We start from the raw sequence: 14,799 nt of genomic DNA on the forward strand, positions 1-14,799 counted from the left end.
GGGACTTTTTTGCTTTTTTATCTACTTTTTAATCTTAAAGCTGAGAGCTTTTTTTTTTTTTTTTTTTTTTTTTTAAGCTTTAAAACCAGCAGTAGGAACCTCCTCCTCGACCCCCAAAGAGCCACTTCTGATGGAGGCACTGGGTCCCGTGGGGATGGTTTTGGGTTCAGACACTGCAAATATGGTGCTTTAAGAGTCAAAATATATAAATCCAGCAGGTCTCCCTATGTGCAGGGAAAAGCACTGAGCCACCCAGAGCTACAGGGAAACCAACACCCCCAATATATATATTTCTTTTTTCTGCATAGATTTAAAAATAAGGAAAATAGGGGTTGGCATAATTTTGGGCTGCAGGTGTGGGCTCCCAGCCTAATCACCCCAACATCTTTCCCTGGCCAGCAGGAAAATGGGATATGGCCCCCATGGGGGCTGTGGGACAAGGACTGGCACTGGAAGCCCCCCAGGAAAGGAAAAACAACCCTAAATTACACCAAACCCCTGATCCAGCCCCCCCAAACCTTCCCAAGCCTGCCTGTCCTGCAAAAAAAAAAAAAAAAAAAAAAAGAAAAAGAAAGGGGGAAAAAAAAGTCATTTAATAAAATCCATTCTTGGCAGGGGATGAAATTTTAATGCAGCTCAGGCTTTGTGAAAACAGTCTGAATAAGTCATCAGGCAGAGCCTTGGCTGAGATGGATTTGCCCCCGAGGAAATGAGAATTAAAAGGTAAAAAGCTGAGGGGGAGCAACACACATGTCTGCCGTGCCTTAGGAAGGGGATGGCTGGGCTTTAAATCAAAGAAAGGAGGGATGGAGACAGATTTATTGGTGTCCCAGTGTCCCCCATCCTGGACAACTCAGCCCAAAGGCAGAGGGAGAAATTCCATATTTGATACATTTAATGTGCTGCTTGGATTTTGCACGTAGATTATTTTGTTTATTTCTGACGTTGGCAGGTCATTTAAATCTTTAGCCCAGACAATAAAATATAAAAAAAAAGCCATCTAAGGTGTGTTCCTGCTGATGCCAACAACCATCACAACATGAGGGCTGGGTGGTGCTGTAGAGGAGTCTCTCAAGTCCCTGTCCCACATAATTCTGAACCTCCAAATAAATGACAAAAATCCTCTCTTCTCATGTGATCAGCAAAAAAAAAAAAATGGTGATGACAGCTCAGGAGTTGCACATTCACCCCACCAAAATCAACCAGTCGGCACCAAAAAGACGTGTCATATGAAACAAGTTTTTTCCTTTTTATTTTACAGCTTTATACATAAAACTTTCAACTCTCTGAACCCGACCGAGTGTTAATAGCACATCTAAAAATGAATGTCAGGTAGTCAACATTCACAAAATGTTGAGAACTGATTAAAATATACAGATTACTGAAAGCTACAACTTCACTACGAGGCAGGCATGTATTTTTTTCTTTTTTTTTGACTTGTATAGCACCGTCAAGTACAGTTTCTTTATTTTAAAACTACAGTGAAGAATAAAAAAGTAGTCAATGGGAAAAAAAATATCATTCAACCAAAAAAAAGTCTCTAAACAAAGAAAAATAAAGTTAAACTACCCTCTCTTCTCGCCCATGGTTTTATAATGTTATAAGTACTGTACAGTTTTTTTCTGTAATAATATTATTAAAATGCCTGATATTTAGTGGCACGAGTAAAAAAATTAAAATAAATTAAGAAGCAGAGGCCAATCACCGACATAAAGCTTCAGACATGGTCATGGACTAACACTGGATTCCTGGGACACGGACAGCAGCAGGATGAGGGCTCTCTCCAGCTCTGCTCCCGGCGTTCCCGGCTTCACTTGGCCGGCATCTTCTCTGCCATGTGCTTCTGCTGGCTCTCAGCGTGCCTGGGGAGGGAAAGGGGCCGTTATTCCCTGCTCCCAGGGAAGATGGAAAGCCAAACCCCACCCGGGGTTGTGCTCCGAGGGGGATCCACAAGGCTCGGGCAGCAAACAGTCGTGTTTTCCCGGAGCGAGGGATGTGCGGTCTCTGCCCGGGGACCCGGAGGGGGGCACATGGCAAGGAAAGCCCCTTTGGGGTTTCTCCAAAACCTGCAGTGGTTTTGGCTCAGCTGGGATTTTTTCCTCCTCACCCACAGGGTAGCCCGACACCTGTGTCCCCAAATGTGGCGAAGGGGACAGGCAGTGTCCCTAAATAACACGGGGATGGGACAGGCAGTGCACCCAAACCATGTGGGGATGGGGACAGGCAGTGACCCCAAACAATGTGGGGATGGGACAGGTAGTGACCCCAAATAATGTGGGACTGGGACAGGCAGTGACCCCAAATAATGTGGGATTGGGGACAGGGAGTGCCCCCAAATGATGTGGGGATGGGACAGGCAGTGACCCCAAAATGTGGGGATGGGGAAGGCAGTGCACCCAAACAATGTGGGGATGGGGACAGGCAGTGACCCCCAACACCCCAAGGAGCCTCCCTGACCTGGTGAGATCCTCGATGTCCACCAGCATGGCATCCTGCTCCGTGTGCAGCTCGTCCCGGATCAGCAGCAGCTGCACCAGCTCCTCATTCAAGCCTGGAGCCAGGAGAGAAAAGGGGGGAGTTTGTGATTTCCTGGGAAACCCCAGTTTGGGATCTGTACCTCAACCTTCCCCACAGCCACACAGCTTTTAAATCCCTCCAGGGATGGGGATTCCACCACTGCCCTGGGCAGCTGTGCCAAGGCTGGACAGCCCTTTCCATGAAGAATAAATAAATATAAATAAATAAATATATATTAAAAAATATAAAAGAATATATACATAAAATAATAATATATAAATATATACAAGAATATATAAGAATAAATATATGTATATATGTGTATATATGCATTCTTATAAATATTTATTCTTATATTTATTCTTATATATATTTATTCTTATATATATTCATATATATTTATATATATTATTTACATATGTATAATAATATATAAGAACAAATATAAATATATAAAAATAAATATAATAATTAATAAAATAAATATATAAACATATAAATACATTTTATATATTATTATATAAGATATATAATATATATTTTATATATTATTACATAATATATATTATTATATAAAGTAAGAAATATCATTATATTATTATATATTATAATGCACCTATATAATACTATATAAGAATACATATAAATATATAAAAATAAATATATATTATATATTATATATTATTATATTATATATTATTATATATATTATTCACATATATACAATAGATGATGATGATATAATATATGAGAATAAATATATATAAATAAATATAAAAACCATAATATACTACATATAAATTTAAATAAAAATAAATAAAAATATATATTAATATATATTTATATATATTATTATTCACATATATGTAAGAATAAATATATATATATAAAAAATATATATATCTATACTGATGTTCTCGTATAGTTATCAACATTTCTCTGTATCTCCTGGAGAATTTTCTTGATTAAACAGGATATTCCAAAGAATAATGAAAGACTTCTCACTTACTTTCTATCTGTGAGTGCAGATCATTGACTATCACTTGTAGCTGCCCGATAGTCATGTCTCTTAGATCAGTGGGTTTCAAACTTCTCTTCATCAGGCATTCACTTATATGAGGCATATGTGGCAGCTGGAAAGGAATTGTCAATATTTTATGTACTTTGCTTCCAACTCTTTGGATTTCTGAACCATTCAGGCCGTTTCCATCCCCCTCTCACAACAGGCACCAAGAGTGAGCTCGACCTTCTACACACTCAAGGCTTCAGGTCATAAACAATTTCAGTTATTAATCCTGTGTATTTTATGGTAATAGTGATTAATAAATTCCACTGAAACACGTGGAAAATAAAAGTTTGCTGCCCCGTAACACCCAACAGGACAACCCACATCGACCCTTCCACTCCTGAGGCCAGCCCCTATCTCCACCATCCCCCCCATGCCCACCAGTGGTGTGGACATCCAAAGGCGTGGTGTCCTCTCCCATCCCATCCCATCCCATCCCATCCCATCCCATCCCACCCCATCCCATCCCATCCCATCCTATCCCATCCCATCCCATCCCATCCCATCCCATCCCATCCCACCCCATCGCCCCCACTCACAAGATCCGCTACCGGCGATTTCTTCCTGTTCTGCTTTTCCACCTCCACCTGCATTTTGGCCATGGGCTTTGCCATAGCCAAGGCCATCTTGGCTTCAGCTTGGAGTTTCTTTTGCCTGGTGAGGAAGTCCATGTCATCCAGGGACTCTGACTCCTCCTCTGTCGTGTCTCTGTCGGAGTAGGACGAGCTCTGCTTGCTCTAGGGAAGCACATGGAGCTGTGACAGCCCTGTCACCCCGACCGTGCCACAGCAAAGACATTTGCTCCTGGTTTAACTTCTTTTGTGGGCTTAAAAGTGGCATCATTTCTACAGAAACTGTGAAAAGCATGGATTTTTTTTCTTTTATCTTAATCCCCAAGATTATCTCTTGAAATCAGAGCGATTCCCAGACAGGGCTCGTTGACTGTTAAGACAACTTTAAACGGGAAGAGAAGCCACCAGATCAATCGGGGTTGAAGGGACACAGGGGTTAAGCTGGAGGGAAACATCTGGGGCAGCAGTGTCATCTTCACCAAGGAAAAAAAAGGAGAGGAAAGCTGCTGGGAGCTGATAACACCTCACCTCCACTACAGAGCCAAAAAGAAAGGGAGGAAGGAGGAACCTTCCCACGAAGGCATCTGCTCCACTGCAGCTCTTTATCTGCCCCTCAGCATCTCACACTTTACTGATGGCTGAAAAGGCTGCTCTGGGGTTTGGTGTTGCTGTTTGAAGAGGATCAGCTCTTTCTCAGCTCCCCCAGGGATGCTCCAGGACGGGACTCCAGACCTACCATGGGCGACAACGGCGTGTCCAGGCTGGTCTCTGTCTTGCTGTCGTCGGCATCGCTGTCCTTGTCGCTGCCGCTGTCGTTCACAAAGCAGATCTGCAGGTTCATCCCACTTTGTAATCTGGGGGAGGGAAGGGACAGGTGACAACCAGGGTCCCCTGGAGCCAGGACAGGGCTCTGGGCAAGATGCAGAAGCTCCTGGAAACTCAGCAACAGGGTTTCTACCACCATCTGCTGATGGACTGCAGAACTGCCCGGGCACTGCACAGCTTCTGCCATCAAAAACTCCCTCAGCACTCACTGACTCTCTCACTACGTTAAATAAAATACATGAAGTATAGATAAAATATACTGAAAACATTAATATCTAAAATTTATGAATTATTTAGAAATAAAGACGAAACATCTAAAATAAAGAGACATTAATAACATGTATAATAATATGTATTGTAAAATATTTTGTTAATGATTGAAATGGTTTATTATTATTCAGTGTCCTGAATTAGGTTTCCTTCAGGTTTTCATTTTGGATTTGGAAAAGGTTGCCCAGAGAAGCTGTGGCTGCCCCTGTATCCATGGGAGTGTCCAAGGCCAGGATGGATAGGGCTTGGAGCAACCTGGGCTATGGAAGGTGTCCTTGCCCATGGCAGGGGATTGGAATGAGATGAGCTTTAAGGTCCCTTCCAAGACAAACCATTCTGGGATTTTACTCTATAATTCTATATGTAGAATTTTTTCTATAATAATAATTTATATATACATAAATATAAATACAAATAATATAAAAATTTGGATATATAAAATTATATATACATATAAAATAACATATATATAATTATATATATAAAATTACATATATATATATAATTTCTATAATTTTATTCTATAATTCTGTAAATATGGGAGCAACGGTCCTGTAGAGGTTCCTGTAGGTCCTGGATCAGACAATCCTAATGCTCTGCCTGAACCATAAATATTCATGTCACCCTCAAAGCCTTCAGGTACAGCTGGTGATCTGTGGTGGCACAGCTGCCAGACCCTCCTGGCTGTGTTAATTAGCCCCACGCTCTAATTACATGACAGCGGTTCCTGGTTCAGCTGTAACTACACAGCAACACTGTTTTCCCTTTCAAATGACTCCCAGTTCAATTTAATTTCACAACTGCACCTCTCTGCTGGAACAGCAATATTCCTCCTGGCTCGCTGCCTCTCCCAGGCTCCTTTCTCCTCCCACACCATGGCAACAGGTAGAGCTTCCCTCCCAACACGGGAGTGTTTGATGCTCCCCTGGTTACACCCCAGCAGCTGAGCACAAACAAGCCTTTCTGGAGCAGATTGGATGTAGACATTTCAAAAATCAGAATATAAGTGCAGGGTGGCAGCTCCAGGGATGGAGCCAGGTCTGGAAGCAGAGCTTGTGTGGAGCTCGTGGGTGTGAAGGGGATGTTAAAGCTGATTTTTTCCATTCTCTGTCACTTTCTGTGCATGAATCACAGAATCCCAGAATCATTTAGGTTGGAAAAGAGCTCCAAGATCATTGAGTCCAATCTGTGCCCGATGTCCACCTTGTGCCATGTCCAGTCCTTCCTGGGACACCTCCAGGGGTGGGGACTCCAAACCTCCCTGGGCAGGCCCAGATCAACTGAATCCAGGACTGGTGGAACAATGGGACCATAGAAACACAGAATCATTTGTGTTGAAAGGACCTTAAAAATCACCCAGTGCCACCCCCTGCCATGGGCAGGGACACCTTCCACTAGCCCAGGTTGCTCCAAGCCCCGTCCAACCTGGCCTTGGACACTTCCAGGGATCCAGGGGCAGCCACAGCTTCTCTGGGCAACATGTTCCAAATTATAAAAAAATCTGAAGGAAACTTAACTCAGGTAACTTGATCTTATTTGCTTTACCCCCTGAGCATCCAAATATCCTTCTGTACAGTTTTAAATCAGTATTTTAGCATATTGTTCACAACCATTTACATAACACACAACCGCTTTTGGGGCCCAAGATGTTGCTCTAAACCAAGGAAAATCCAGGGGTATGGTTGAAAGCAAAAACTGAGGGAAGGTTTTGGGGTGTCCCACTGGAGTTATCTCCCCTTTTCCAGGCTCCAGGGAGGTTTTGGGCTGCGGGGTCTGTGCCTTACCGGGACGACAGGCTGGGCTTGCCGCTCTTGCTGCAGCTGGTGTAGAGTCCTGGGCCATCGTCGAAGAAACTGCCCAGGGCCAACTTCTGCCTGATGGACTCCCGCTCATTCTTCTGGGCCTGGGAGGGAGGGGAGACAAGGAGGGATGAAGCTGCTGCTCAGGGAGGGCACAGGAGGGAGGGTTGTGCCACCAGCCCCACCACCACACTCACGATGCCCGGCGTTTCCCGAGTGTTCCCACCACAGCCCATGGGATCCCTCTGGCCACAAAGGATCCTGGAGTGGTTTGGGTTGGAAGGGACCTTAAAGATCACCCAGTTCCAGCTCTCCTGCCATGGGACATGCTGATGGAGATGTATCCATATATCCCTAAAATACACACCAATATCTGTACCTATATCCACACACCTGCATCTCCAGCATCTTTCACTTCACTGAGCAGACTCCAAACCCACCTCCTTCTGCCAATGTGTTTAAAGATGTATTTTTAACCATTGTCATCAAATGATCCACTAAATGTATTTATAAAATACCTTTTAAGAATGTATTTATATATATATATATATATGTATATAGGTTTTTTTAATAATCCAGAAAGGGATTTGAAATCAATCACTGATCAATAATTATGGGGACAACTGTGTAATCAATGTGCAAAAGGCAAATCACAGATCTAGATTTAAAATCAGCCTCAGTCTCTCCTGGTGTCTGTCACTGATGGATTATGTGCCAACGTTGACAACAAGGCAGCAAGTTATTGATAGCAGGAACATTTTGGAGCCTTCAAACATTTCATGTTAAAATAACACTTAATACACAACAAAAGAAAATATAGCAGGCAAGTCTGGGCTGCTTCCACAGTGTTAATTAATGTAACTGTGCTTCCCAGATTTCACCTAAGGAAAAATAAAGCAGCACCTTTTTGATACAAGGAAGTGCAAAAAGATGCAAATTATTTACTTAAAATAACTAACAGTTTAATTCCAACTCCAGAGCTGATTACAGACATTATTACACTGCCCATTATACTGTCAATCCCTTACCAAAACACATACTTGGTTTATAAGCCAACTCCTTTTATTTAAAATACTTCAAATAATAAAAATAAACCCTGTGACATTGAGAGGTCTCGAGGTTTTGGTTCAGCTCCAGGTTTCTGAAGCCCCACCCAGAGCACTCAGCTGTATTTCTGCACTTGGTTTTTTCAGGTTTCAATAATCGATGCCTCAATCAGACTTAGAATTAAAAACGGCCAGCCCTGCTGGGGGAGGCAGCACAGGGAGAGAATTAAGGAAAAATGAGGGAAAATATTGTTTTAATGGACTGAGAGTAGAGAGAGGAGGTTGGTGCCTGTCTCAGGACATCCGTGGCTGCCTCAGGGCATCAATATTTCATCAAGTCCTGGATACTCAGCCTCCCTTTTTCCAGCTCACATGATCCTCTCCTGCATCTTCCCATCTCTATCTGATTTTCCTTGTGTTCCAACAGAAATCCAAGGCCCACAGCACATCTCCACCTCCCCCTGCCCAGCCTCCACACCAGCTGGGACTGCTCCCTCCCCAGCACCATCCCCACCTACTCTGTGTGCACCAAAAACTGCTCTTTTTGCACTAAAACACACAGAACCACGGGCAGAGCTGCACATATTTCCTCCTCTCAGATGGGGCTGTGCCTCCAGATCTTTTTTTTTTTTTTCATTTTGCTCCATCTCCCACCAGGCCCAGCTGCTCCCAGTCTGACATCTGTACATTTAATCAATGTGCAATTTGTTTTCCCCACCAGGTCATTACTGAGGATTCTAAATAACTCTGCTCCCAGGACTGAGCTGGGAATATCCCATTTTATAAGGCAGACACAGGCTAATGACCCTAAAGAAACCAAGAGTCCTATTTGTTATTATAAAATAGGGAGCAGTTACTGAGAAATAGAATATACCTGAGGGAACTGGACTTTGGGCTTTGGATAAATTACCTGACAGCTGCGTTGATATCCAGAGCTGGGTATGGAAAACTATAAACTGAAAAGGGAAATGGCCTGGTTTTTAATGCCCATCAAATATACTTACTTGGTATATAAAAATAACGGGTCAAATACTCCAATTTCAAAGGTAATAAGAAGGAAAATGTAACCCGGTGTTATTTAAATGCATATTTTGGCACTCAGTCAGAAAACAAACATGTATTTCTGCAAGAGGGGGCTGACAATTCAGTTCACACAATGACTTGAAACAAAAAGCTGCGTTTTATTTTTAAGGCAAAACAATCTGGGGCGGATGTTTTCCTTCTTAGCCTTGACCTTCCCCTTGGGAAGGTCAGTGGCCACCTTTGTTTAAGCCCAGGAATGAAAACACAACGTCAGGTTTGTGGCTGTGGAAGGTTTTCTGCAGCGTCCCAGGACAGGAAGAGGTTTGGCTGTTCCCACAGCAGCTCCAGCAGCCCCAGCCCTGTCACCTGCTGCAGTTACTGCTATTTATCCACCTATTTCCATCACCTCCTTGGTGTTTGCAGATTATACACAACCACCAGCTCCACCTCCTGCCAGCAGCCAACCCGTCCCCGACACACTGTGACACCAAAAACCCACCAGCTTTGGGGGAGACCCGAATTTATCCAACATATCATGGAATCCTTGCATGGGTTGGGTTGGAAAGAACCTTAAAGCACATCCAGTCCACCCCTGCCATGGGGAGGGACACCTTCCACTGTCCCAGGTTGCTCCAAGCCCTGTCCAACCTGGTCTGGACACTTCCAGGGATCCAGGAGCAGCCACAGCTTCTCTGGGCAACCTGTGCCAGGGCCTCCCCACCCTCCCAGCCAGGAATTCCTTCCCAATATCCCATTCTCTGGCAGTGGGAAGCCATTCCCTGTGTCCTGTCCCTCCATCCCTTGTCCCCAGTCCCTCTCCAGCTCTCCTGGAGCCCCTTTAGGCCCTGCAAGGGGCTCTCAGATCTCCCTGGAGCCTTCTCTTCTCCAGGTGAACCCCCCCAGCTCTCCCAGCCTGGCTCCAGAGCAGAGGGGCTCCAGAGCCCTTGGAGCATCTCCGTGGCCTCCTCTGGACTCTCTCTAGCAGCTCCATGTCCTTCCAGTGCTGGAGACCCCAGAGCTGGAGGCTCTCATGGAAGTGGAGCTGAGGGGGAGAATACCTTCCCACCCACCCCCCAGCACCAAACAGGGTGCACAGCCCGTGCCAGGCCCTGTCCAGGAGCACTGGGACACCCAGCCAGGCCACCAGGGCTATTTTTGCCAGGCTCTGTCATTACCAGCCTTGGACAATGACTATATTTAAAGTTCCAGAGCCATAGGCAGTGCCTTATTTTATCTCTGCAAAGCACAAGGCCTGTTACTGGATTTACAAACAGAAATTACAACCCCACGGCAAGTGTTTTTATCTCCTTTCCCTTCACAGGGGATTTACTGGTAAATGCAAACCCAAGTCAAACTCACACATCTCAAGCCACGTGGCAAAGTGCCTTAAAATCCCGAGAGTCTCGAGGTAAGAGATGGAAACATCTCCTGACATTTTCTTCATCATAAAGATACGGAAAGGCAGAGGGAGGAAGGTTTGCTGCCCTGTGCCAGGGTATTAAACACATTGGAGTACTTCCCTGCCCCAGTTCCTGAATCCTGTGGCCCTGGGAGGGTGTAGGGCAGAATCCCATGGCCCTGGGAGGGTGTAGGGCAGAATCCCATGGCCCTGGGAGGGTGTAGGGCAGAATCCTATAGCCCTGGGAGGGTGTTGGGCAGAATCCTATAGCCCTGGGAGGGTGTAGAGCAGAATCCCATGGCCCTGGGAGGGTGTTGGGCAGAATCCTATAGCCCTGGGAGGGTGTAGGGCAGCATTCCATGGGTGCCCTCCTGCCAAGAGGGCTCCCGTGGGCAGACAAAGGCTCCTTTTTGTCCCTTACCTTTTTATAACTCCCCTCCCCGGCCGGTGCAGCTGCTTTCCTGATGACGTCACCCATTCCATCACCTCCCTCCCGACTCATCTCCTTCGCTCCCGGCTCCTCACGTGGCAACAACGGGGCATCTCAGTCCTTCCTCGGCTCTTCCCCGGGCACCGCGGGACCAGGCGCTCGCTCCAGAGCCGGGACCTGCCGCAGCCCCCCGGCCCCTGCCCGGGATGCCTCTCCAGCACCTCTCCCTTCCCGGCTGTTCCAGAGCACCTTGCTTTTCCCAAATAAAGTCACGGAGCCCCAGGCAGCTGATGAGAGGGAGGCGAAGGCTGTCGGGGCCAGGGAAGCCGCGTCCTCCTCCAGCCACTGCCAGCGCCGGATAAAAATAGCCCCGAGCCTTCCCCGGCTACACAAGGGCAGGAAAAAACCCGGTGTCTGATGTCAAAATCCAAGCCTGGCAGCGCAGCCCTGGCCAAGAGGAAGGGGCTTTTTCTCCCGGGGTTTTCACTGTGGAAGTTATCCCAGTAAATCCCCAGGAACCCAGGATATAAGGCTGGTGGTCCCAAGCCCTCGCAGGGCTGCTCAGGTAACCACAGGATGGAATTGTCAGTCTACACAGAACCCACCAGCAAGGAGCTGTTTCTTGGCTAAATCAGCTTTGTCAGGTGCAAAAAGTCCTAAATTTCTGGGAATTAAGCAACAGAACTCTAGGAGTGACCCGGCCTTACCCTCGTCCTGTGGGTGTGCAGGGCCTGGGGACCCCCAACCACTCCAGCCCTGGGTCCTGGGGGGCTCTGGGCTCACAGCCCTCAGATCTGCACTGCTTCCAGCTCCAGCTCCTGCCTCCAGCAGTACTGCCTGGAGATCCAGGCTTCCCAACACAACCACTGACCTCCAGGTGCACAAATCATTCTCTCCTCGCTGAGATCCCACCACCTGGATCAGCTGCAGATGGGCAGCTGGAGGCAGAGCTTGGGGCAGACATTCCTACAGGGAATCCCTAAAAGGTGGGATTGATATCACAGTCTCCCAGTGATCCCCAAAACGGGGCCCACCAGCAACAAAAGTCTTCATTTCTGGTGCGACCCAACGGCACAACAACTTAATAATTCAATTGCCCTACAGTGTTTATGTGTTTAATGATATATCCAAGTCATGCTGACATCATGTCACTCAAAATGCATATTCCAGTTAAATTACCAGCTCTGACAACACACAAATTATGCATCCCAGCATTAGTCCACTCGGCATCTTCAGGAAAAAACAGCAATAATAAATGTTTAATCCCACCCTTCTCCCCGGATGGTGCTTTGTAACTGTAATTCCCAAATGAAACAAAGTGGTTCTCTGGATATTTCATTATTTTTAGTTCCCCCCCACCACTGAGTCATTGTGTCCTTTTCCTGCTGTTGCTAAATTAACTTCCTCTCCCAGGCCGTGGGGATGAATCCTGACACAATAAATCAGAGACAATAAAGAATGTCATAGCCCAGGGGGAAGGATGTGGTGGCCAGGAGCACCAGGCTGGGGGCTGAGCCTGCATTTGTGACCAGTCCCTGCATCATCCTGCCCTCAACCATGGAGGGGGATGTTCCAGTGCCTCCTTCCCAGCTGGCTGAGATGCTGAGCCTGGTCCTGCTGTGCCCCTGGTACCCAACAAGCCACCCCTCTGCAAAGGGACATCAAAGCCACCCCTAAGGTAGGAAGTGGCACAACCAAAAATGTACTCGGCTCTTTCCCCCCCCCCCCCCCCCCCCCCCCCCCCCAGTTTTTAGGATATTTTCTCCCCATTCCAGGTTTCAGGCCAGCCCTGCCCTGGTATGCTCCAGGGCCAGCTTTGCTGATCTGAGCTGATCCCACAGAGCTGGTCTCAATCTCCAGTGAAAATCCTGCTTCCAGCAGCTGCCTCATTCCAGGCAGTGGCAGAAACCCCAACCTGGTTAAGAAGCACAGCTTGGAGCCCCTGTAATCACTGCTGAGGCACATTTGGTGCCCTCCTCGGTGCCAGGACCAGACCCAACCCTGCCCCCTTGGGATGGGCACCTCCCCACTAGCAGAGACCCAGCCAATTTAAATCTGGATATCAAAACCATGAGAGAAATGAATTCTGGGGTTGTTTCAGCTCAGGGATCAAACCCTTTGCTGTCCAGCCCCTTCCCCACCTGCTGCACTGTGGGCCAACACCCCCCACTGTCCCTGTGGCCACTGTGTCTGCTTGAAACAACCCCCAAAAAAGGAGGGTGGGAGCTACACCACAGTAGCTCCATGATGGCATCACTGTCCATGGGCTCCTCACACACAGATCCCACCAGAAGCAAACTGGTCTCCACGGGCACAGCCACCAGGGCAGCTCCTCCAGCGATGCTGGAGGGGGAGAGAGAGCCTGCTTTTCTTTTTACAGCATGAAGGGAAAGCTCATAACAGGCAGATCTGGAGCAGGTCAGCTGAGGTGCCCCTGGGAGGGAAGCACACGGAGCCAGAGCCACAGGGAACACTCAGGATGGGGACGGTGACACTCCATAAGTGAGGCCAGGAAATAGGACACATCAAGTTTTATGTGCTTTAAACACGCCTCGGTTGCTTACAGACAAGAAAGCAGCTAAATTTAACTCTGCTGTGCATTTGAGATGTTGTTGGAGTCAATAAAACCCCCTCCATGCTGGGCTGAACTCCACTGAGGGAGGAATCACCCCCGTTCCTGTTTGGGATCAGCTCCCAAACACGGCTGGATATGGAGTCAGGAGAGAAAACCCCTAAATTCCCAGGATATATCAGTGAAAACCTTCTGAGCCCATTCCCTGGAAAACTGGTATTCATGGTCTTTGGGCGCCTGGGCCAGGGTATGGAGGTGGATTCCAGGTTCATGGAAATCTCAAGTTGCCAGAACTATTGGAGAGAGACTGTTTACAAGAGCATGGAGAGACAGGGAATGGTTTTAAACTGAGAGCAGGGTTAGATGGGATATTGGGAAGAAATTCCCCCCTGTGAGGGTGAGGGGGCCCTGGCACAGGTTGCCCAGAGAAGCTGTCACTGCTCCATCCCTGGGAGTGTCCAAGGCCAGGTTGGACGGGGCTTGGAGCAACCTGGGTTAGTGGGAGGTGTCCCTACCCATGGCAGGGGGTGGCACTGGATGAACTTTAAGGTCTCTCTGGGATCCATTCTGGGATCCTATGATTCTATCTCACAAAACATTTATTTTAATGTAAATCTTGGAATAAAGCACAGTCCCATTCCCAGCACAGCATCCTCCCAGCACAGTGCCAAGCACAAGCCCCTGCAAACTGAGGGATGAGTAGAACCAAGCCCTCCCTCTGATGCTGCTTCCCTGAGCTTTAACACACTCCAAGTGCTTTCCACCCACGTTGCAGAGCTTTTCTTTTGGATCTCTGGCTCACCAAGGCCTCCAGCCTCACATCCCTGTAACAAAGGCTTTGTTTTATTGTCCCTGCTTTGGGATGCAGGATCAGTGGCACGGAGGTTCCTCAGCTGTACCAGGCTCTACATCCCTCCATGGGCAGCCACGGGCAAGGGGCCAGGCCAGCAGCTTTCCCAGTGCTCCACACTGGGTTTTCATGGCATTTGAGGTTTTTCTCCAAGGCCTGTCTCTTGGGGTTATGTTCTGCCCTCAGAATTTGCACTCACTTTAATGAAAAACATGATGACAGCCTGGTATTTCTACAGCCTACAAAACCCTACAGACATCAAACAAAAGAAACCTAATAAACCACCTCATTCTTCTTTTCTTTTCTTTTCTTTCTTTCTTTTCTTTTTTCTTCTCTTTTTTCTTTTCTTTTTTCTTTTCTTTTTTCTTTTCTTTTTTCTTTTCTTCCTCCTTTCCTTTCCTTTCCTTTCCTTTCCTTTCCTTTCCTTTCC

General features: G+C 46.8%; 1 protein-coding gene across 2 annotated transcripts in view; it reads right to left on the bottom strand.

Annotated features, from left to right (window-relative positions):
* Positions 1-1,809: 1,809 nt before the first annotated feature.
* The window catches only part of LOC113949182 (schwannomin-interacting protein 1), a 16,561-nt gene continuing 3,571 nt past the window's right edge, over positions 1,810-14,799 (bottom strand). The window contains exons 1-7 of one of the 2 annotated variants that reach the window (XM_027647456.1): positions 10,939-11,288; positions 7,035-7,153; positions 4,892-5,009; positions 4,123-4,320; positions 3,527-3,650; positions 2,458-2,551; positions 1,811-1,862 (exon numbers count right to left, since the gene is read on the bottom strand). In XM_027647456.1, coding sequence (XP_027503257.1) covers positions 1,811-1,862; positions 2,458-2,551; positions 3,527-3,650; positions 4,123-4,320; positions 4,892-5,009; positions 7,035-7,153; positions 10,939-11,019 — 786 coding nt within the window. In that variant the 5' untranslated portion in view covers positions 11,020-11,288. Of the gene's footprint in view, positions 1,863-2,457; positions 2,552-3,526; positions 3,651-4,122; positions 4,321-4,891; positions 5,010-7,034; positions 7,154-10,938; positions 11,289-14,799 lie in introns of those variants that run through there. The other variant, XM_027647457.1, reaches the window with a different exon arrangement.

The sequence above is a fragment of the Corapipo altera genome, unplaced genomic scaffold, assembly GCF_003945725.1.
Source record: "Corapipo altera isolate COAL_440 unplaced genomic scaffold, ASM394572v1 113, whole genome shotgun sequence".
Taxonomy (NCBI): domain Eukaryota; kingdom Metazoa; phylum Chordata; class Aves; order Passeriformes; family Pipridae; genus Corapipo; species Corapipo altera.